The sequence below is a fragment of the Panthera uncia genome (genome assembly GCF_023721935.1).
Source record: "Panthera uncia isolate 11264 chromosome C1 unlocalized genomic scaffold, Puncia_PCG_1.0 HiC_scaffold_4, whole genome shotgun sequence".
Lineage (NCBI taxonomy): Eukaryota > Metazoa > Chordata > Mammalia > Carnivora > Felidae > Panthera > Panthera uncia.
This window is the reverse complement of record NW_026057585.1, coordinates 9082253-9106765: the sequence shown is the minus strand read 5'-3', so window position 1 is coordinate 9106765 and position 24513 is coordinate 9082253. Positions and strand designations below refer to the sequence as shown.

Sequence of the window (24513 nt, the reverse complement as noted above, 5' to 3'; positions counted from 1 at the left end):
AAATTATCGGGCCCCACCCTCACCAGGGTGAGAACCATTGCCTTTTCCATTTACAAGAACCAGTTGAGAATGCACACTCTGGCCAGGATTTTGAAGTTGCTTCGACTTCCTTTAACCTACTTATTTTGGTGATCAAAACCAAAGTCAAGAGAGAAGGAGACTAACAGATATGGAGCCCCTGGATACTTAACATACATCTACTTCATCTCATTCATACCACATTCCTCGGAGAAGTCCATAATCATTGCCATCTTGAGGTTCAGAGAGGTTAAGTAACTTGCCTAAGCTCTTGGAGTGATTGACCAAGTCTGGATTTTAGACTTCTGTCTGTCGACTCTAACGACCTTGCTCTTCTCCACCATGTCACTGAGCCTCCTCTGGAACTGTGCATGCACCACTAACTCCCTTCCACCCTACCTTCTGCCCCGGGCTGTTAAGGACCAGGTGGGCTAAGGACCTATCTGGGCCTTGAACGTGAAATTTCCAGTTGTTCTGGTACCTCCCTCTGCTGCTTCCTCTAGAAAGGAGACAAGTGGGTGGTGTCAGCCAACATTACAGATTGTGAGGGGCTCCATCTCATGAGCACTTAAACCAGCCAGTGCTGCCCCCTGCCCTCAGCCTGCCATTCCTCACAAAATGTACCTGTATGTCAACGTCTCATGAGGTACTCAGTTGCCCCTGCGGACACTGTCTCGTGTCCGGGAGAAGGTTAGGAGAGGAGGGAGCTGGGCCAGTGTAGGCAGAACCCCTGGGCCGGAAGTTCTGGTCTCCATGCAAGGACCCTACACTCTCTCTGCACAGATTTTCCCACCTGAGCTTCTCCAGGGTGCAGACACCAAGACTGGTGGAAGGGGTGGGGGTGGGGGGAAACCTTTATATGAAGAAGTTTGTCTCCTGCAGAATGGGAGGTATTTTCTTCACTTTCATTTTCTTGCTTCCTTAGGTTTTGGGGCGGGGGTTGGGGGTGGTTTGCAGTCCCTGTGGGCTTCTTGGGAGAGTTGCAGGTGTCCTATGTGGGGATTCATCCCCTTGATGAGGAATCTTTGCAGATGTAAGGAAGACAACCCAAATCACATGTCTCTAGGCAGCAAGAGAAACCACAAGTGATTGGTCAACTCATCCAGTCCTAGCTTCTAAACAGGACTACACTAAACTGAACAATGGAGCCCTCTTTTAAAAATATCACTCATACTTTTCCCAGTGGTCCACCATCCTGGAACTCAGGAAATTCTCCTGATGTCCAATCCATGTATGCCCTTCCTTCCCAGTTCCCACCTACTATTTCACCATGATGCAGACATTACACCTTCAAAGTCTGGAAGATTATCTCAATTTTCACTGAATTCTCTTCTCCAAAGCCAAGAAATTCAGTTTCCTCGGTCTTCTAAAGCTTCCAGGCATTTTAATGCTCCTCATGGAGACCCACAATAATCAACAAAGAACTCTCAACTGGGGGTCTGGTGGGAAGCTGGGGTCTTGGCTCTTCATCCAATGAGAGGGGAGGGAATCACTAGTCTGTTTCAAGAGAATTCGTATAAACAGCCCTGGTGGGGGTGGGGGAGTGGGGGAATACATGGGGTTTGGGGTAGAACCTTGGGTTCAAGTCCCCGCTCTTCTGTTTTCCAGCTGCATGACTGTGAAAGTCATCGAACTTCTCTGACGTTGTCTGACCATGAGCATCAGCCATCCTCAGGGTGAGTTCCTACAGGGCAGCTGCTCTGAGTCCCTGAGTTGGAGGCGTATGAGGAGACCACACAGTAGAACTACCAGCTGCTAGTAGAAACACCACGACGCACATGAGGTAAGCATGCAGTCTGTAAACCTCACTTCCCAGCCCTGCAGCCTCTGGGCAGGCTGACCAAAACCCACCTGGTGGCCGGAAGGGCCAGGTGTGCCCCCTGAATGTCTGGGTCAGCAAGAGGAGAAGGAGGGCTGCCACGTCCCAGGGTGGAGGGCGACAACGAGGGCTTCTTTTAGCCTGGCTTTTAGAGACCAGCTCCTGGCTCCAGGGCCCACAGAAAGCTGTGCTGGTTTGTAGGTGGCCTTTATCCTGTATCCCAGCCTGGTCTTCCCCACCCATAAGCACCTTCAACAAGCAGGGTTGGGGAAGACATCTCGTAGGTCTTCTCAGGCTGCAGGTTCCAGCTTGGGTATCCCCAGCACTAGGATGAACTTAGAGCCAGGAAGCTTGGGTTCAAATCCCAACCCTGATGCTAACCAGCAGAATGATCGAGGGTGAGTCACTGTGGCTCCCTGAGCTTCGGTTTCCTCAGCTGTAAAATGAAAGCATTGTACCGGGTGACTTTGCCTTCTCATCATAAAACAGGATTAACTGTGCGGCTGAATACCTGTGTGCACTTTACCCGCTGCAGGCCGACTCTTCAAGCATTTCCGCACACTTTCAAACCCCTTTCTGCTTTGTCCTGCCGTGGAGCTGTCTCTGGCAGCTGACTGGGGTTGGCTTCTGACATCTTCAAGCTGCATTCTGACAATGCATCACTGGAAGGAGAATCAGGTAGCAGGGAGGAGGCCGAGGGACCAGGGAGCACGTCTCTGAGGCCCCTAAAGATGCCCATGGAGCTCTGCGCCGGTGGTTGTTCTGAACCAGGCCCCAGGCCTCTCTTCCCCTTCTGCTCACCCAGGAGTACAATGATGAAACACCAAATTAGCTCCATTATTGTAACTCCACAAATTATAGGCCGCTTGTTCCACCAGAGCCAGCTAATGTCTCCCACCCATGAGCAGGTGACACTAATGGGTGTTTCCTCCCTTTTAGGCACCAAGTGCGGAGTGGGCAAAAACAGGATGAGGCTTGGGCTGGGAGGCAACTTGGAGAGAGGGGATCCAGGGAGCCCAGGCTCCCATCTGCTCATGTAACAGAGCCACGGCTAGTGGGGGCCTCGGCTCCACTGCAGAAGGAATCCAGGAGCCAATGCTTCCTTCTTACCCTTCCTCCCTACCCGACTCCCATCTGCCTTTCCTCTTACACCACACAGAGCATCTCCTGTCCTGTCGGAGGAAGCCACTCTTCCTCAAGGGGAGAGGCCCCAAACGAGAGTGGAAACAGTATGTTCCCAGGCAGACCCAGGCCCCTGACCTCCAGGCCAGGCAACGGGAACTGACAGAACCCATGTTCACTGACGTCCACATGGCCCCTGGCTCTGCAGAGCGCCCAGCCACTCCCCTAGCCCCGTGCCTTCTTCAAGACTAGGGTGGGAGCTGGGTCTCTTTAAAGGATTCCTGACCAAGCACCTTCTGCAGTGAGTAGTTTCAGAGTAAAGCCCTCTCTGTGGTAATCAGTGTAAGAGTTCGGGAGGCCTTAGATATTACAAAGATCTCTTCTCATTTTACAGATCAGGGAAACAAGGCTTTGAAAGGCTGTGTGGCCCAGGTGACACTAGAGGGAGTTCCCCAATTCCTAGACCGCTTTGGAACCCCTTTCTCTCACTTTCCAATTTCACCCCACGTGTATAAATTGAGTACCTACTAGATGCTGGTTAAGGGCTAAGGGTTACGAGCTACAAGGGACATACAAACAAACGAGACCAATGGGTGGCAGGAAGAAAGTCAAAATCCCCAGATGCCAGGGACTGCCTACCTCTACCGCAGTTAAGGATGATTACAAGGAAAAACAGTCAACCCACTACCCATAGCCAGCATTCACTGAGAGCTTGCCATGCGCTGGGCACTGGCTAAGCCTTCTGTGTGTTTATGAAATAGGAATTATTCTTACCCACATTTTACAGGTGAGGAAGCAAGCACACAGAGAGTCACAGAGATATAAACCAGAGATATCAACTAAAGAGCAGGGGCATGTGGCTTGAACCCACACACCCTCTTAATCACCAAGTCAAACCAGCTTGATTTTCCGAAAGGTCGCCATAGGGATCAAATTCGTCACACTCATTACCCAATGTTTGGGATTCCCCCAAATGCTTCTGGATTCCTGATTAAGTAGTAGTGACAGAGCTTTACATATATTATCTCAGTTACTCTTTTCTTTTTTTTCTTAATGTGTATTTATTTTTGAGAGAGAGAGAGAGAGAGAGCGCAAGCAGGGGACGGGCAGAGAGAGAGGGAGACAGAGAATCCCAAGCAGACTCTGAGCTGTCAGTGCAGAGCCCTATGCAGGGCTCAAACCCATGAACCAAACCATGAGATCATGACCTGAGCCAAAATCAAGAGGCGGATGCTCGACTGAGCCACCCAGGCGCCCCCAGTTAATCATTTTCATCAATCTTTTAAAGAGCATCTCATTTGTCAAAACAAATTTAGTCAAAACTAGGTCTTATGATTACCCCCACTTTGCAGATGAAGAAACTGAGGCCTACAGGGCTACAGTTTTGGAATTCGAAGGCCACGCTTTGAACAGCCCCCATGATGTTCATTATTCTTTCCTGTGCTAGGGCCAGGAATAGCTTTGCTTTCCCCCAAGCACCTGGTCTGTTTTCATGGACACAGAATTCTGGGACTATGTTTCCCTCTTTGCATTAGCTGCTAGAACACTCCAGGTCAAATGTGTGCCTACTCTGGACAGTGGACAGCAGGACCTGCTGTGCTGTGTAGCGGCTTCTCTGAACTTCATTTGACTGTCTTTCATGGATCCTTTTGCTATATTTGTATGATGTTTTAAACTTAGTTTTAATCACGGTACAGGTCTTATGAGCTAGCTAAATCCGTTTGGGAGCAACACAAAGTAACAGACAAAAATAAATGAAAGTTTCTGCTACTCGGGGTGCAAACTTCAGACAGTTCACTTTGTCTCTCTTAGCTTAATTTGCTTTATCTGCAGACTTAGGATAATGCCCCTACCAAGACTTGCTGAGGATTAAATGAGACAATGTGTGCAAAAAGCTCTTTAAATCCAGTAGTGCCATATAAAGGCAAGCAAGACCTGTCAGTAACATTATTATTAATGACAAGACGGGCCCGTGCCCCGGGGCACCTGCACCACGTATGGTCTGGACCCAGGGACTGGTGAAGAGGGTCTAGCTGGATGGCACCCAGTCCAACATGGTGGAAGACTCCCACAGCCATCCTGTGTTCTCAGAGCAGCCTGATGCTTCCTGGGTAGGGGAATGGACCTATACCAGACCTCACACCTGTCACATCTGGAGGCAGGCCTCAGTAGAAGCTGTCCCTGCTGCACTGCCCATGGAGGAGCTGCCTGGGGTCCCCCATGGGAAGGTCAGCAGTTCACTGTGAGGTTCTAAGTCTCCCCAGAACCCTCTAGGGATGTGTCAGCCTCGTGACCAGCAGCCCCTCCTCCTGCTCACACCTCAGGGTGCTCAGGGGTTCGCTAATAATAGATAAGGAGTGGTGAGAAGGCAGCCCTGGGGCCCACCAGACCAGTGAGTCTGGCTTGACTACTCCACCTCTGAGCCTCGGACCTACACGTCCAACCATCCCCTTCCTTTTCTTCTCCACACACATCCTTCCCTTCCTTCCAGCATTCTTCCAGAATCACTTAACCCCAGAACTTCCAGGCCTCGTCTAGTCAATGCATCAGCACTGTCTGAGTCTCTGCCGCATCCATGTGATTTTTTCTCAGCAACAGGAGGACTTTGGAGATCATCAAAATAGTAACGGCGGTTATCTCAGGACAATGGGCTTATGGTGAATAGTATTTCTGTTTTGCGCGGCTTTCTGTATTTTCCAAAATATCTAAAACACAACTGTAATAATTTGCCTTGAGGCAAGGAAGGATGAAATATATTACAGCCATACGCCTTTTAAAGAAAAGGATCTGTTTTGGTTTTCTGTTCTAAAACCATGTGTGGGTGGCTCAGTCGGTTGAGCATCCGACTCTGGATTTTGGCTCAGGTCATGATCTCACAGCTCATGGGATCGAGCCCCATGTTGGGCTCTGCGCTGACAGCTCAGATCCTGCTTGGGATGCTCTGTCTTCCTGTCTCTCTGCCCCTCCCCTGCTCATGTTCTATCTCTCTCTCAAAATAAATAAACGTTGTTCTAGAAATTATAAAAAAAAAAAAGAGTTTAAAAAATGTGATTCCAGAAATTTCCTCAGTTTGCCTCATCTAGAAAATAGAAATACTGATTTCTTACTGGGTCATGAACTTGGAATGCGGTCATAAACTTGGAAAGTACTTTATAATCATGTTAGGTATCATTGCCGTTGGCATCAGGAGCAATCACCTATGGCAAGAAGCTGTGAAGGTCCTTTCTCACTGATACTTAATACAGCCTCACCACAACCTTGTGAAATACAGGTTGTTTTGCAATTTTACTAATGAGGAAACAGAGAGGGGACATGATCCATCTGAGGCCACACAGCAGAGGCAGGAGGATTCGAGCCTTGATCTCCCGACTCCAAGTCCTGCTTACCTGCAAGTCTTTGAGGGCTGACACCATATCTGCTAAATGCCTCGTGGGGCCTGCCCGACAACCCCGAGCTGACTGTGTGGCCTTAAAACAGCTGTACCCCTTATCCTCAGCTTCCCCACGAGTGAAACCAAGAAATAATCTTTATCCTCCTTTCTCGACGTGTGTGAGACACAACCTGGAGCAGTTGTGGGCTTATTATAAGCACTCGTATGGGCATTGATTAGTAAGCTGCATAATCTTTAGGACCCAAGGTCTTCCCCAGAATATTCTTTTCCAAATGGAGTTTCTTAGGGCAACAGGAAGTGTCCTGTTCTGGGCAGCTGGAGCCCTCTGAGGAGGGGAAATGACAAAAAGCTAATCAAACAAGCTCGTGTCGGGGACCCACACTGTGTGTGTGTGTGTGTGTGTGTGTGTGTGTGCGCGCAGGGCTGCCTGCTGTGGTGGGGCCCAGGGAGGCCCCTGCTGATACCAGCTGGCCACACTGGAGGCGGCAGGACACTGCTGAGAATCTCCTTCCCATCTCACGCAAGAAGAAACAACTGTTCTGCCAGAGTTTCTCTGGTAAACAGCGCCCAAATAGTGTTGGGTGATTACTTTTCCTTAGGGAACACTCACTCCCTAAAGAGAGCTGTGTGTCTGCCCAGACTTGGATAGGATTTACTAATATATATTTAAAAAAAAAAAAAGGTCCTGTCAGCAGGAATTGGAAATACAAAGGCACTCGCTGCCTGCCTTTTCCCCTGGCCTCTTTTTCTCCTCAGACCTACCAAAAAGGCCCAGAAGCAAGACGGAAGTTTAGTGCCTCTGTTTCTCCCCCTTAAGAGCCACCCTGGAGCCCTAACCCCTACCTTCAAACTGTTGGTCCAGGGTCTGCCCTCCCAGGACAACGTACCGAATCACACCCCCTTTCCCTGCTGCCCTCGAGGCTCTCAAAACTCAGCTGTTCTACGGCCTTCCTTCCTGCTCTTCCACTTTCTGCTAACTTGCAGCTAATCTGACGCATGATTAATCTGATGCATCTGATGATACATTTGAGGACGTGGTGAGGGGGCTCCTCCGAGTGTCACTTCAGCGGGGACCTTGGGGCAGGTGGTGACTCAGCCAGAGATGGTTTCTACGATGCGGGGGGGAAGCGTTTTCCAGCAGGTGCCTCAAATCACAAAGCCAGCCTGTCCCCAGCTTCTCAAGAAGGGCAATGCTCATCATGTTTGCAAGATACACTACCAGAGCTGTTTTCTCTCTCTGGATGTTGGACTGTTCCTAGCACACGGTCCAATGTGTCACTACCAAGACGTGAGTCAGCCAAAGGCTCTTGGGAGGAATGGACTCACTCAGCCCCCTAGGGAAGGAGCCCCACGCAGTGCTCTTCTAGGGGGTGGGAGGAACAATCTCTCCCCATCCTGCCCCACAAAGACAGGACTCCCTTATTCAAAGAAAGGGGCTCTGGAGAGGACTTGCCAAGCGAGGAGGGAATGAAGCTCCCTTCGTTCCCTCTGAGTTCCCCCTTCTTCCGGGTTTTTTCTCTGGGTCTAGCTGCCCCCTCGAGTTCTGCCTGTGCACTCTCATTAAAGCTCAGTTGGTTGGGCGTCCGACTCTTGATTTTGGCTAAAGTCATGATCTCACAGTTCGTGAGTTCGAGCCCCACATTGGGCTCTGTGCTGATGATGCGGACCCTGCTTAGGATTCTCTCTCTCCTTTCTCTTGCTCTGCCCCTACCTTGCTTGCTCTCTCTCTCAAATAAATAAATAAACTTAATTAAAAATTTTAAAAATAAAGCTCTAATTCAAGTGCAGACCCAAATCTTGTCTACTCCTGGTTCCCACAGCATCCCTGAAATGGCCTATAGGAACTTCTCTAAATACTAAGAGTTAAATGGAAATAACCACAGACAATGCAAAAGGCTTGCAGGTAGAATGCTTTTGGAGTCTTTAATCGTTGGGCTCTAGCCCTGAAGGGCTGGGACAGCTTCGCAGGCCCATCCCTGGGGTTTCCCCTGGCAACTCTCTGCCCATTTCTGGGGAGTGGCATCCTTTCTTTTCTCAACACTCATCTATGGTCTCCTAACAGCCCGTATCCTTCCTGGCTGAGACCCCGTCCAAGCCATCTGCCAGTCTGGGGCCTCCCTTGGTGGGAAGAGCTCAACCCACTGGCAGAACTGGGAGGGCTGATATGGAGCGTGTCTTCCCCTTTCCTATCTTGGTGGTCCCTCTGCCTAGCCCGCTAAGGAGGGAATTCTTTCCGCATACACAGGGAGGGCCCCACATGCCATTTTATGGGCTCACAGAATGCCAGTGGCCACAGCAGTTGTTAGGTAACAAGAGAAAGCAAACGTTACTGAAAACCACAATTGCCTTCTCTGGAGGGTGGAGCCTAGGAAAGGCAATAAACCAGTCTCAGGCTTCCACTGCTCTTGGAGAAGATGGTCCATCATTACTCAACTGAATACTCTGACGGTTTTGAATGTTTGAAGATGGAGCTGGAATCCGGCCCAGGCATAGGAGCTGGAGAGAACTAATTGCCCAGGGCAATTTAAAGAGGGCCTTTGTTTATTTGTTTGTGCTTTGAGTCTTGGAAGCTGAGGAAGATGGAGGGGAGCCCAGAGAAGGACGGGAGCCGGCAGTCTATGGAGGCTTGGTGGGAGAGGCCCTCGGAGCGGGTGCTCACCAGCAGTCCACAGGGTTTTGCCGGGTTCTCCACTGGGTGGTGGGGGGAGAGATACAGTTCCCATGACAGCAAACCTCCAACCAAAGTGTGGCTACTCACTTTGTTTCGCCTGGGGTTGGGTGGACCGGGCTTATGTCCCATGACTGGGTCAGTGAAGGAAGAGCTACCAGAGGCAGAGAGGAGGACATTTCAGAAGAGGCAGGAAATTAGAGTGAAAGGGAGGACATCTGCTTCCCCATCCCCGAAGAGGCAGGACCTTGGGGACAGCCCTCCCTAGCCAGCTCCTGAGAGGCAGCAGAGGGGAGGACTGGGGCACATACAGTATGGCCAAGTCACCTGGGTTTGGCTCCTGGCTCTGTGTCTCCCTGGCTTTTTGCTCTTGAGCAGGTTGCCTGAGTTTCCCCTCCTGAAAACTGGGGACAACAGCAGTATCCACCCTGCAGGGGCGTGGTGAGGATGAAAGGTAAGCTTTGTCACCCGGAGCCTGGCACATAAGAGCCAGAGAAGCCCTAGCTGATGCCCGCTTACACCTGTAATCGGACTCCCCACAGACAGTAATCTGAGCCCTGTTCTTCTGTCCCTTCTCCTGGAGCCTCGACCCCACTGCACAGACTCAAACACATGTTTTCTGATCACAATATAAATTACCTCCCCGAGAAACCAGTGTCATAGTCAGGGATGCTGGTGCACTCCCTGAACGCCAGGCTGTGCCCGGGGTGCTCTCCCTGCTTTGAGTTCTTGTCTCTAGGCCAAGTGGACTGTGCCGGAAACTCTCAATCCCAAGTTTCGCTACAGCCCTAGAGAGACCCTCAAGGTCTCAGAGACTTTGTCCAGAGAGGAAGGCATTGAATATTCATGGAGAATGAGTAGGTGTCAACTCAGACATAAGAGGAAAATGTGCCTACAGGGACAACCGATGAGGATGAATGGGGGCCAGATGGGCACGGGCTTTGCGGGGGAGGGAGGGTGAGGAATGCTGTCTGCTGGGAGGCCACATATTTCTACATAGTTGCTGATGCTAAAATACCCTAGAAACACGCTAGCAACTGGACAAGGTTGACCTAGACCCCCTACGGCTAGCCCTGCCTCCTTCCTCCTCCAAAGGATAAATATTTATGTGCAATGGGGAGGCTTTGAAGTTGGGCTTAGTTGACTTTGGGTCTCAGGCACTGTGATAAATGGCCTCTCTTTCCTCCTTGGTTTTTGTACTGACATTGCTTGTTGGTTTGCCCTATTTCTAGTCTCAGTGGAGACTAGAGGTCTCTTCCAAGCAAGAGGCTAACTGTCGGCAGTGAGAATGTGGTCTTTGCCATGTGCCCTTTGACACTTCGTGCCTTGGACTCCTGGTCATCTCTTGACCCTCTTCCTTGCAGGATTCAGAGACTCACAGGCATAGAATGAAGACAGCCAGTAGGCAATGACTTTGGAAGGGAAGGGGAGAGATGACGAGTGAGTAACAGAAACCAGGGCAAGAGAATTCCCCATAAAGGGCAGTAGCCAGAGCACAGGATGAGATCTTGGGTTTGGGGTCCAGATTTGCATGGACTCGCCAAGCCACCCCAGACAAGCATGACCTCTCTGGTCATGACTTGATCATCTGGAGGAAGAGGACATGAGGCCAGATAGGTCATCTCTGAGGACCTTTCCAACTCTGACCTTCCCCAAGTCCATGAGAACATGAAGTGCTAGCACTGTGGTCCACAGAAACCCCTCAGAGACTGCCCCAGTTCTCCCAAGATGGTTGCTATTCTGCTCATGGTTACATCCAGTGACCCCAGTCTCTGCACTTATGCCGATCTAGAGGATCCAGCACAGTCCCTTCCTCCTGAACAAATTCTGGAGTCTGAATGTCCTTGACAGTGTCCAGAGGGAAGGTTTGGCTGTTGCTTCCTTTGTGACCAAATAATCTCTCTCCAGGAGAAAATGTCACTGTGGGTTATCAGGTGATAGAAGCGACAAGACCAGTGCATATGCTCTGTGCGGCAAGGTGGGGGAAGCGCAGAAAGTGCTCCAGTGTTAGCGGAATAGATTTTGGTTGATGCATGAGCTCGCTGCCTAATGATTTCCCATTCATTCTCGTGTAAAGCAAAGATTAGATATTTATACTATTGAGATGCGCAGCATACTAATGAAGTGCACAAGGGGCTGTGGCAGGGCAGGGGTGAAGCCGCGAGCAGAGGAGGGAGGCGGAGCAAGGCTCCAGTCCAGTTGCCAGTGGGAGCTGGGCTCTGCAGGAAGTGGAGTGGGCAGTGGGGCTGTCTGGATGCTAGGAATTTATCAAGGGTGAGCTCCACCGTTCTGAGCCTCTGGCAGCCTCTTAAGGCCGTATCCTCTGAAGCCTCGGGGAAGGCTCTCTTACCAAGAGAGAACACCCAAGGCCAGTGAAGCGGTTATTGAGCAACTCTGCTTACAGCCAGGTCAGGGCCCTGTCTGGACCAATTAGCTTTGTTTCGCAGCACCACAGGGGAAACCTTCAACCCCATGTACCCGAGAACGTCTCCTGGTCCCAGCTGGCTTAAGTGAGGGGGTGTGGAAGGGGCAGTGCGCGCCCAGCACCTCTGCTGGAAGAACTCACAGACCTGGAGCACTGACGGGCATGCAGGGGCCCTGCTGCTGCTCTGGGAGTGTGTGCCGTCTCCCCAGCATGCTGCCTGTGCAATGGAGCTCGGACCCCACACCCCACCTCTTCCCCTGGCTGGGCTCCTGATGGATTTTCAGCAGTCCTTGTCTAGGAAAGCCTCGGCCCTATTGGCCTCAGAACCTGGGACCTAGAAGGGTGAGCCACATTCTCAGGATCTGAGCTCTGAGCATGGAGGACCCCTGGGTGCACGCCCTTCCAGTGTCCTCCCAACATGAGCTGGGAGGGTAGGGCTGCGGTCCTGGCTCTGAGCTGGAAATGTTGCTCCTGGCTCTGATGCCCTCATCTGATCAAGACATCCTTCCAGGGAGGAGGCCAGGCCCTGCCTCTCCTCCCTTCTTCATGGAGGAGAGCAAAGGAAAGACCCCACCCAGCTGTCCTCTGCACTGGCACGCAGGAGCGAGGTCTGGACATTTCTGCGCACCTGCCCGAGGGAGGGAGTGCGGGTCAAGAGCTCGGGGCTCAGCATTCCAGAGAAGAGTAAGGATAATGGGGCCAGGCCCAAGGGAGTGTGGGGGTAAATGAACATTAGCAGTCCCAGGGAGCAGCATTCAAACAAGGGAGCCTTGCAGCCCCTCTCGACCCGGGTGACCTCTGACCCAGGCGCAGGTCAGGCAGCCTGGAGGGCTCACTTGGGGCCCTGGCTGCTGAAACAGCAAGCAGGGATGACGGGCTTCATACATTATTCAGAGCATCTCCGGCAGAACGGCTTGGGGAGCAGTCTTCGCGGTTTGGGCAGGCAGCCCAGGCCGAGGCTTGCTCCCTCATACTTCCCATGCCTTCTCTGTGACCCCAAATTGCCCCATGGGCCTCTTTTCGAAAGCTCTCCCTCTCTGCTTCTAGCCTGGCTTCGTCCTGCCTGCAAGAGTCCAGACACCTGGGAATTTAAGGCAGAATTCTAGGGATACTGAGCCTTTGTCGCAAACTCCTGATGGAGTGTTTTATCTTGGCCCGAGTTGCCCTGAATGGGCTGACGCCTCTCACCCCACCCGCCATCCCAGCCTGGCCTTCCCCAAGGCATGACCCATGCCTGGAGCCAGCCTGACGACACACTGCCAAACCTTCTTAGTCCTTTAAATCACATTGGGAGGGCCAGTCGCTCTGGAAAATTCCCCTAAAATGGTACATCCCATGTCCCAATCTTCCACACGTGACCTCTTCCCCAGGTGGGCCCTTGTCATGTGATGTTGGGAAAAACGGGCAGGCCTCAGCGTGTCTCTTACTGGGCCCACCTGATACCGTTGGTCTTTCCCTCTCATCCTGAAAACACTTTCTCTGTTTCCCAGGGTACCACTCTTCCCCGCTTTTCCTCCTACCTCACTGGCCCTTAGGGGTCTGTCATCTTTGCTGATTTTTCCTCCCAGTCCCCACAACGAGAGAGGACAGTCCCAAGGCTCAGTCTAAATGTGGGTCTCTAAACGTGGGATCGCAACTAGTCTCATGGCTTTTAATGCCATTTATATGCATTACATTTATTTTTTTTAATTAATTAATTAATTTTGAGAGAGAGACAGCAGGAGAGGGGTAGAGAGAGAGGGAGGGAAAGAATCTCAAGCAGGCTCCGTGCTGTCAGTGCAGAGCCTGACATGGGGCTTGATCCATGAACTGTGGGATCATGACCTGAGCCCGAAATTAAGAGTCCGAAACTCAACCGACTGAGCCACTCAGGTGCCCCTACATTTATTTCTTTAGCCAAGACCTCTCTCTGGACCCTAGGCTCTATACCCAAGTTCCTATCCAACAACTCCGTTTGGATGTCCCAGAAGTATCTGGGACATATATCTGGGAATATAATGTGTGCAAATCTGAGCCTCTGATCTTCTCTCCAAATGGATCCTTCCTCCAGGATTCCCCGACTCTGTGAATGGTGAGTCCCTCCCGAGCTGCTCAAGCTGAAAACCTTGATTCTTCTCTTTCCCCATACCCCAAACCCTATGCCCAATCTGCCAGCAAATACTGCCTGCCAGTTCCGCTTTTACAATATATGCAGAGTCAAGCCAGGTCTTAGGTCTCCACCATTCTTGCGCAAGCCACCGCTGTCTCTTTTTTACGGCAATGGCCTCCCCAATGATTTCTCTGTCTTTGCCCTGGTTGTATAGTCTGCGCCTGACCTGCCAGCCACAGGGATAGTTAAAAATGTGTGACTGTGGAGCCCCACTAAGCTTTCCCACCCCTTTACTCCTCTCCTTTCGTCTTTTGCTCCACGCCCTCCCCGCCCACTTCCGCTTCAGCCACACTGGCCCCCTGACTGCTCTCTGACCAAGCCAGGTGCCCTCCCATCTCAGGTTCCTTGCATTTGCCTTGCTCTCTGCCTGGACCTCTCTTCTTCCAGATATCTGCATGGCTCTCTCCTGGTCATCGTTCGGATCTACTCAGAGAGCACCTCTCGGGGAGGTCTCTCCTGACCAGCCTGTCCCCCCTTCTTCCCCCGCCCACAATCCTTTCTTCAGACCACCCTCCCCACCATACTTCCCTGCTTTGCTTTCTCCACACTATCCTTCTGACGTACTGTTTGCCTCACCAACCCATTTGTGTCCCCCAACCCGAGTGTAATCACCTTGAGAGCAAGGACTTTGTTTAGCAGTGCAGCCCCAGGGCCCTGGACCACGCTCGGTGCCTCATGCACAGTGGGGACAGATCCCTGCCCGACTGTCCTTCCCTTTGCTTTCTTAGTCCTCTTCTCTCTTGGGTCTCCTCCTGATTCCTGCCCTTTGCTGGCCTCCTCCTCTGTGACTGTGGGTGTCCCCAAAGCTCAGCTTTTGCTCCCAACTTCTGCCGACTGTACCCTCATCCCAATCACCCGCCCTCCATAATCACTTCAAACTATTGTGTTCTTTTGATTACATCGACTTGCTCTGACACCTTCCTTCACTCAGCAAGCGATAAGTTCCTTGAAAGCAAGGCCTCTATTTGCCCTTTCAGTTGTTCTTGGACCCACATAAGTTCTGTGAGGGATCCCTGAAGGTACATTGAGCAGATGAAGATTCATCATGCTTCCCTCTTGTCCCGCCCACCTTCCAGCCGGGATGGCCCCGTGGGCCTGAGATCCAAGGTGCGAGCTGCATCCAACGGCTGGTCAATGAGCCTTGGGGAGGCTTCATCCCACGGTGATTTAATGAGTCACTGTGGATCAATTTCGCTGATTCTTTAGCTCTACTTGAAAAGGCCTTTTGTGGCTACCCTTGGATCTCATTTGACTTGAGTACGTGGGCGTGAGAAGGGGATACAACTGAACTCTTTTCTGGCCAGAGGCAACTGCATTCCAGGAGGTGAGCCTTCCTCAACATGCTGGGTTAGTGAGGACCTGCACGTCCCTTGGGATGGCAGAGCTGCCTCCCCCGTCAGACTATGAGGCTTTGAGGACAGGACTGGAGTTTAAGTCATCGAATTCCCAATGCTAAGCTGGTGCCCGGTATATAGTTAATTACACAAGTAGTCTGGCACGAAGGGAAAAAAAAAAAAAAAAAAAACAACAACAACAATCTGATGTGAGAGAAGTTCTTTCTGGATCCTTCCCCCAATCTGGAGAAAATAAAGAAACACACTCCCCTACCTCTGTTACCCCCACTTTTTAGCACGCCCTACCCTCACTGCCATCAAGGCCTAGCCTAAAACTCTCCTTTTCTGACTCTGATTTCTCTTCTCCACTTCTCCGCAACATTTTTGCACAGGGCTTGTAGTAGAGCATAGTTTTATTGCAAGTGTCCTGAACTTGTCTGTCCCCAAGCATGTGCCGTGTGTGCAAGGGGGCTGAAGGGCCACTGGGTTTGCTCTAAGGTGCCCATTAGCCTGGGCACTCCGAGGCGAAGGGCTCTTTCTCTGCCACCCTTTCCACAGCCAGGTCAAGCTTCTACACCCAACAACTGCTCGGTGATGTAACTGACCACACACATTTGAAGCTCCATAAATGTTGGTTGAACAAAAGAGCCGTGAATGTCAGGCCACTTCCCACAGGAAGAATCCTGGGGAGATGGTAAAGGAGTCCCAGTGTCAGCACAAAAGTCGCCCCCTGGAATGAGAGGAAGGAGAGAACTTAACCAGGGCAAGGAGAAAACAAAGCTCTCTTCCAGATCCCTTGATGAGCTACACAATCTCAAGATCTGTCTTCTGCCCCAGGGAGCAAAGTAATCCTGCTCCGCTCCAGCTGTGCAAGGAACACAGGCTTGGTTGAAGATCCCGATCTGAATCTTGGCTGGTTACCACCTTCTCTCCGGGTGACGCTGGTAAGTCACTTAACCTGATCCTTCATTTCTTTGTTTACAAAAAGGGGATAATAAGTCTTGTGGTGAGGATAAAATGTGATAAAGTTGTTTGTGCTCTAGGCCCCTGGTAGGAGCTCAAGTCAAGGGCCACCCCCCACCCCCCACCCCGGTAAACCGGGACGTGAAAGGAGGTGGATGAGGAGGGAGCTAAGTCCCCTCCACGGGACTGTGCCTCGTGGGAAAAGGAGGAAGACAGCTTGTTGGTGGGGAGTGGGGCTTCCTTGTGGCAGGAGCCCCCTGGAGGAAAGACGTCTCCCAGGGGCTTGAAGAGAGGACTGACTCTTACTGACACTTCAGGGAGGAGAATTTGTCTGGAAATTCTGCCCAGTGGCCTGTTAACCTGAGCTTGAGGCCTCTCCTACGGGCACACTCCCAGGGACTGGGTAACTCTGCTCTGAAAGCAAGAGAGCCCCACACTTCTCAGTAAGACCAGCCAAGAATCTCAGAATCTCGGAAATTTGAAGCTGGTTTAACACTGAGTTAACTGCAGCTCAGAGGGGACAAGTCACTTTTCCAAGATCACACAGAACACATATGGCACGGCTAAGACAAGAAATAAGAATGAGAATAACCAACAACCTGTCAGAATAGGCGGTCTGGACCCAAGTAGGGGGTCAGGTTTGAGAGTGGTACAGTGACCCACAGGCTGAGCTAGAAGGGAAGTCACTGTGACAATGGGGCTTAGGGGCTCTGTGACAGTGTTGACCTAGGCATCTCAGGTATGTTTACTTTTTTTGAAATGTTAATTTATTTATTTTGAGAGAGAGAGAGAGAGAGCATGTACATGCACGCTCAAGTGGGGGAGGGGCAGAGAGAGAAGGGGAGAGAGAATCCCAAGCAGGCTCTGCGCTGTCAGCACAGAGCCCAACGCAGGGCTCAAACTCACCAAACGGTGAGATGGTGACCTGAGCTTAAATCAAGAAACTGACTGAGCCACCCAGGCGCCCCGACTTTTCTACATAAATATCGCTACAGGCGATCTACCTACCAGTACTATCCCGGTGTTGCTGATGTGGAAACCAAGGCACAATTTAGGTAAAGTCCCTGAGGTCTCAAAGCCAGAAAGAGCAGAAGCAAGAATACAACCCAGGTCTGTTTGGCACCAAAGCCCGAGCTCACTCTGTACAGCCCTGCTCATTCCCAGGCTGGAGACTGTTCTGCCACATATGGCCTCTCTTCCTCCCCGCAGACTCTGAGCCCAGGGTCCCTGAGAGCACACCATCACCCCAAACAACCGTCACCCATGCGCACACACACCCAGACCTGCTCTCTCCGGCCTGTCAGGGACCTGGTAAGGCAGGAAGATGGCTGAGTCCGTTAATGCCACCAAGCACAACACATATTTATGGCCCCAATTACAGGCTTCACCTTCCCCCGCCACCAAGGAGCAGAAATAGCGACAGAACAGTTGTGTGCAGTGGGGTCTGAGGCCTCTGTAGCAATAACTACAAGATTACAGGGATGTTAGCAAACCCGGGTGACGGCGGCTCTATTATAATGATAAATCTACAGCTTTATATAGAAATAATGAGACTGGGGTAGAAGGTGGGGGAGGGAAGGGCAGAGGGATTTCAGCCAATCAAAGTTCTAGGTGGAGGGAAACCGGCAAGCCGCTGGGAACACCCAGGAGACCACCAGGGGCGCTTAGTCAAGCCAGGCAGGAGTGGGGGGCAGCAAGAGCGTGGGGGGGGGGGGGGGGAGAGACCCCTGCCTGGGGCTGGAGTGGATTTAATGAACTTCCACGATTTCCTTCCCCCTCTGAGCTCCTCGATTCAGTGGAACAGAAGAGGCCTCCAATGACTCTGGCACGTCCGGGTTGCTGGCTTCTCACTCTCCAGCCTGGCGAGGTGTGTGCAACCTCCATTGCTCCCAAGCTTCCCTCCAGAACAACGTGGGGGCGGTGATGCAAATGTCCCTCGTGGCTTAAGATGTGCAATGAACATCTAGATTCCCCAGAAGTACACCTCCCTTTCACTAGCCTGGAAACTTCTTATTTCAGCGGTTGTGAGAAAACAGTAGGAATGTTCCAGGCTTTGCTACTTCACACCAACTTGGGCTGGAGCCAAAACGAGGGACACACCTGCCAGGGCTGAATGTGATACCCCAATGCAAGTGTAAGGACCAGCAAGGAGACAGCATTCACAGACTCACGCGACCTCAGAGCAGCCTCCTAAACCCCGATTCTCACAGTGCCTGTCCTCCCTAACCCGCGGGTCACTGACCCCCCCACTTCAGTCCAGACCCTCTGATTCAACAGGTTAATCAACTTGCCGCTCCAGACACAAACCATCTCCCTGAACCATACCTCTGAAGGGCTGGACAGGCTGCCTCTGTCCCCACCAAGCCCGGCTCTAACCCAGTTTTCAAAATACTATTTGCCCTTCTCCAGGAAGCCTTCCCAGATTAACCATACCCGATTCCCATTGCTTCTTCAAGAATCCTTTCTTGGTGGGTGTACCAGTATATAGCTTTGATGGAATTAACTAAACCACTGGTCATTCAACAAGAAAGTGCTGATTCTCACGTTTGCAGAAAATGACACACTCAGCCCTGAGGAAAAATACAAGAGAAAGTCAAATGGGGGGCAAAAGGTATTCCTGAGCCATGCGGAGGACTTTGCAAGACTGAATATGATTCGGGACATATCTAGAGGAGCAATTTTGGTAGGAGTGGAAGGACTCAGAGAACTTTGGAAGGGGGATTGGTCTGGGCCAGGCAGAGCAGTGGGGAAAGGCCTGCCTGACAGTGGGAACCTTGTGAGCAAATGCAGGACGCAGGAATGTTAGCACGCGCAGGGGAGCAGCCTGCAGGGCAGAGGTGCTGCCAGAGTTCTGAGCAGAGCAGGGCCTGAACGCCGCTCTAGGAATGGAATCCAGCACGCAGGGGACATGGGAGTCCCTGTGCTCATCTGTACCGCCCCCACCACGCTGGCTGCAGGATTTCACATGCACTCAGCGCTCATTCACAGTGACTATGACTTGTGCCTCTCTGGCCCCCAAATAATTACAATTTCAGAGTCAGCTCCAAAAAACAGGTAAAAGCACCAACCTTCTTACTTCTTACTTCCCTTTCCTCACCCTCCAGGAGGATGAGCCTACTCTCGAACGCCGGCCCACGGGAGGGGCTGTGGATTGGAGGGCCCCAAGGGCCTCCTGTTGGCAGAACATCAGCTCAGACTGCAAGCAGGACAGGGTGTGTGAGTCCAGGCACCTTCAGAAACTCCCGCGCCCGGCCTCCCTGTGCTCCTGGTGACGATGCAAGCCCTTCTTCAATCAAACTAGACATACTTCCCCTCCCCATCTATCTTCATTCCTCCTTATCCGGGAAATATTCCTGGGCTGTCCCTACCCACAGTTCCAACTTCACACAGAATACACTCTTCGTTACTTAGCGTTACTAACTGCTGCAGGGACGTCTCTTGTCTCCCTAATTCGATTGTACATTTCCGTGTGGTTCGAAGGGGCTGCCTTCGATCCCAGCCCCACTCACTCCCCAGTGCCTGGCACAGTGTTCTGCTTAGGAAGAGGACTGGACCAGTACTAACTGAGGATGATGACGATGGTGACTATCTACCCAACACCTTTTGGAGGATCTGCCATTTTCTTTCTTTCTTACTTTTTTTTAAAAATTTTTTCAACGTTTATTTATTTTTGAGAGACAGAGATAGAGCACAAGCAGGGGAGGGGCAGAGAGAGAGAAGGAGACACAGAATCCGAAGCAGGCTCCAGGCTCCGAGCTGTCAGCACACAGCCCAATGTGGGGCTCGAACTCACAAATGGTGAGATCATGACCTGAGCTGAAGTCGGATGCTTAACCGACTGAGCCACCCAGGCACCCAATGATCTGCCATTTTCTAAAGCTGGGCCGGGAGAGGAGGGGAGGGGATGAGGGCAAGGATAGCCAGAGAGTTCTAGTGTCTAGGAAGTTAGCTTCCCTATGAGGAGTGGGCTTAAGGCAACAACTGTCTATTCCAGGCCCAGGTCTTGCATCATACCTGGAGCTAAAGCCCAGGAGAGGGAGGGGAGGACCCTGGTAAGAGGCTGAGTCAAGCTCTTGCTTCCCCAGCCACTGGCCCTCACTCCTCCCTCTCTCGGAACCTCTGGGCCTCCACCTCAGCGTGGGAAGGACCACGCTGCTTTTCTCTACCTGTGCAGTCACCATAATGAAGCTGCTGCCTGATGAGACCACAAGGGAAGAGCTGCACCAGATGTAAACTTCATAGTGATTTATAGAGCAGAGCTCTTGGGCTCGCCGGCGTGCAGCTGCTGTTCCAGCCCGCCCCGTCTGCCCGCCCCGTCTGCCAGGCCCCGCTGCTGGTGCTGCTCTTGGGGATTTCATGAAAGCAAAGGTGGGGGATGCACTGGGGGGTCGGACTGATCTGGTCAGAGTCAGCACCAGCTGGGAGAACGGGGTGTCTCAGAGTCCTTCCCTAGGGCAGAAACGGAGCCCACCAAGCTTCGAACAAATCAACTTTCTTATACTTTTCCCATCAGAGCAGGGCAGATTTTCCTGGCCTCTCTCCTCATAAATTCAACACATAGAGATACTGAGAACTGGCTGTTCAAAGGGAGAGTCTGCAGACCGAGTAGGGTCATCCCTGCCCCAGAGAAACAGTGCAAGAAGTATCCTGGGAGACACTCAACCAGCTAGCACTCAAGACCCAGACGTAAGGCCATTGGTATCTGATGGGTACACTCAACCTGGCTCTTAGCTGCCTGGATGGGCTTAGAGAGAGGCACATCACCCACACTTGTGGGATCTACACTGGGTGGACCAAAGGGCTCTGGATATGCCCTCCTCATTCTCTGTGCCAAACTTGTCCTCCCTCTGAAAAGCCAGCTTGAGCCTCAGCTCCTTGGTTAACTGCAGTTGATTGTGAATAGCTTGGCACCCCCGTCCTACGTGTGGACTTGGGTTCCCTTCCAGGCTGGCCTCCGCCATCGCTCACACTGGGCTGGGCAGGCAATGCCTGAGAACAGGGGCTGTGTGGCAGTCACTAGTGTTGGTCACTAAGTTCTCCTCCTGGGCACACAGTAGGACTTCTTTGCCCTGCCCTCCCGAGTTGCCGTGTGTCTTGCTTTGGCTAATGAAATGTGAGTAGAAGTCACATGGATCGCTTCGCCACGGAAGCTTTAAGAAATAGTGCGTGGTTCGCCACCTCCTTTGCTCTGATATGGTTCCTACGGGAGCACATCTCCAAACAGAACCTCTGTCAGCCTGGACCCCTCAGTCACAAGGTAAAGCAGAAGCCCAGCCGAGCCACAGAGTGTGTGTATCCTGACCAAGAGCTAAATCTCGGTTGCTTTAAGCTACCAAATCCTAGGATTATTTGTTGCTGCAACATAACGTCGTGCACCCTGATTAATATGCCCTGTTCCTGATTGCCTGTTCCAGGCTTCTCGTACACATGGATGCCCTTGGCAGATGCCGCTGTCTGATTCAGTCTAGAGACATGGCCCAGTCCTTACCCATGATCAGAGAGGTAGATAACCCTACGGGTGGTAGACCTAAGGCCTAGCAGGTAGAGGGAACCGCCCCAGAACGTGTAATCAGAAGCAATGGACAAAAATTGTCTTCCTTGCTAACCCACATGGGAGCTCAGCTGCCCCCACCCCACCTGGGACGGAGTGCAAGGACTTCCCCAGAGTGGGCTGAGTCACTGCTCAGTTTCCAGAGTCCCCGCTTCACATCCCGAAGGGCAAAGGCCCGCCTACCTCCAGGGGTGAGGGGGACGGGCACACACCCCACTCAACCCAGCACTAGGAATCCTCCAGAAGCCCAGGAGGCAAGGCTGTACTCACACTGGTGGCATACTGGATGTCCTTCCAGATGGAGGTTTCCCGGGACAGGTCGGAGGCCTCAAAGAGGTTGTCCAGGATGACCTCTCCGATCATGTCATGGCGGGAGAAACGGTCGAAGTCGAAGACGCTGAGATGCAGCTTGCGGTCTGCCAGCTCCTCGTAGGGCACGGGGAAGTGGAAGTTCTCGTCGAAGGTGGGGTTCAGGGTCTTGCGGTGCACCCGCGTCTGCAGCTTGCGTTTGCGATCAGGCAGGAGGTAGATCTTGACGTAGGGGTCAGAGCTGCCGCAAAAGTCCTTGGCGGGGAGGTCGAAGGCCCTGAGGATGCGCACGATCAGGGTCTCGCTCTCGTAGTCATAGCGCAGGCTGAAGTTGAGTTTCCCGCAGCTCTTGGCAGCCTCGGACTTGGCATCGTCCCCGTCCACCGATTTCTGCTTGTAGAGTTCGGGCTTGATGCGGCCAATGCTGGTGGGCTGCTCCGCCGCGGGGGGCAGCTCGTTGCCGTAGTCCACGCTGGACACGTGCATCTGCCGTGGCAGGTGGCGCTTGAAGGACGTGTGCCTGGCGGAGGGGGCAGAGATGGCCTGGTCAGGGATCGGGGGCGGGGGGAAGGGCATGCAAGCCGACACCTCCGGCGGCCCTGGCTCATCCTACCCTTTGCAGGGGGCCGGGAGGGGCGGACCTTTTCCTCCTGCTCATCGACCCTTTCTCTCTCTGCACACACTTTGTGCCGGTGGCGGTGAGCGTCCCAAGTCTTAGCATGTGTGAGGTACTTGGAATGGGGCCTCGTATATCGTAAGCTCGATACACGCTGCCTTTTGCTGTTATTTTCTTTTCTCTTTTTTCTGCTTGCTGTTTTCTACGTTTCTTTCCTAGCAGATGTGACCCTGGTTCCCCCCTGACACCACGAGATCCCTTAGGAGAAGGACCATCCTTGCTTGCCCTGGTCCTTCGTCATCATCGCCACCGCTACCACTGCCACTGTAGTTAACATTTATTGGGCTTTGGAGCCGGACTGCACAGATTGGCTCTGTGAGTGTCTAGCCATGTGACCTTGGTCAGGTCGTTTAACTTCTCTTTGCCACAAAATGAGGATAATAAAAGTAGCAATTACATAAGATTGCTGTGAGCACGAACTGGATTGATACATACAACAAGTACTTAGAACACAGCCAGGTGTAGAATAAGCCGTCTATCGTCAGCTCTCATGATCACACGGATTCTTTCATCGGCCCCGCGCTGCAACCTTATGCGTCCTTAGCCCTACCGTATAGTTGGGAAAAGTGAGGCTTAAGAAAGGTGGGCAACCTGCCCAAGGTCAGATGATAAACTCTGAAACTGTGACCCCCATCACTTTCATTCCTGGACTCCCATCTGAAGACCAGGTCTCCTTCCCTTCGGCTGGTCGCCTGGGAGCCTGGGAAGAAAATGCAGGGACCCGGGAGCCCACCAGAGCCCTAGATAAGTACAATGCCTCATACTACATACACCACTTCTTTTAAAACTGTTTCTGAATGTTGAAGAGGTGTTTGTCATTATGTGGTGGTGGTGGCTTTTTTTTTGTTATTGTTCCGTTTTATTCTGTTTTCAGTTAAAGAATGCCGCGTATACAGCTGCCGTCTTGCAGGGGACTCTGTCGAAGGTCACAGAGGAATCCTCATTCTCAAAGTGTTAGGAACCTCTTGTCTCCTCTCCCATGCGCCGCAGACTCTGTGAGGCTTTGCTGGCATATCCCTAGACACACCACGAACTTTTATGCCTCTGGGCCTTTGCATTTTCTCTTCCCTCTGCCCGGCAATCTCGCCTTCGCTCCCAACACCCAGCACCCCCCCACCCACACACGTCCCAGTGCACACCGCAGAGCACAGCTCCCTGCCTCAAAGGTTCCCCTTGCCTGCAGCCTTTCCCGGTGCCCACCCCCTTGTCGGTTACCCATCACAGAGCACATCCTCTGCTATAGTGTCCAGTCCAACCATAGGTGTTCTCATTTCCGGTCTCTGCACCCCACAGGCTGGAATCACATCAATGTATTGGGTAAGGGAATGTGGAGGCGTGGAGGTTAGGGAAGGGACACGTCCGCCCTCACCTGGTAGACGATGCTGGCTCTGTGGTCTGTCGCTGCAGCCGCGTGTGACGCATGATGTGCTCCTTGACCGACATCTGCACCTCGGCCGGGATATCTGGGGACGTGTGGCTGATCTTCACGGCCGCCTCTAGGAAGCCCAGGCTGTTGGCGTCCTTCAGCTTGTCCGCCATGTTGCCTCCGGAGCTGGGGCTCTGGGGGGCCTCCGGGGGAGGGCTAGCAGAAGTGGGACTGGAGGCCTCCTTGTTCCTCCAGGGCATCCAGCACAGCTTCCAAAAGAGAAAGAGAAAAACTGCCACCAGGGCCACGCCACACACAATAACTACCACTGCGAGGAGGCTGACAGAGGTGCCTGGGCGCGGCATGAGCCAGGGCAGGGAGGGACAGAGACAGACAGAGGCGGCGGAGAAGCAGGAAGGGGCGGTTGGAGAAGGGGGCACACAGAAGGGACAAAGACGGAAGAAGAGAAAAGAATGGTCATGAGAAAGCTGCCAGCCGGGAGAGGCGGTTTTAGGGCTGACGCTCCACAGTCCACTTTGTGTAGTATCTGCAGCCTGGCGCCCACCTCGGTCTGACGCCCCCCAGCATTGCCCCCTCCCCCACCGCCAGCTTGGGGAGCACCTGCGCTGCCTCCCCTACTGCCTATTGGCATGTGCACGGGGAAGGGAAAGTAATTTAAATAGCAGCCTAAGCAAATGTGCAAATTCGTGAAGCGTTCACAT

At 52.4% G+C, this 24513-nt stretch overlaps 1 protein-coding gene across 1 annotated transcript in view; it reads right to left on the bottom strand.

The window, feature by feature from the left end:
• Positions 1–24513, bottom strand: part of SYT6 (synaptotagmin 6) — a 60361-nt gene that overhangs the window by 24820 nt on the left and 11028 nt on the right. The window contains exons 2-3 of the mRNA XM_049616521.1: positions 23795–24143; positions 21711–22269 (exon numbers count right to left, since the gene is read on the bottom strand). Coding sequence (XP_049472478.1) covers positions 21711–22269; positions 23795–24143 — 908 coding nt within the window. The remainder of the gene's footprint in view (positions 1–21710; positions 22270–23794; positions 24144–24513) is intronic.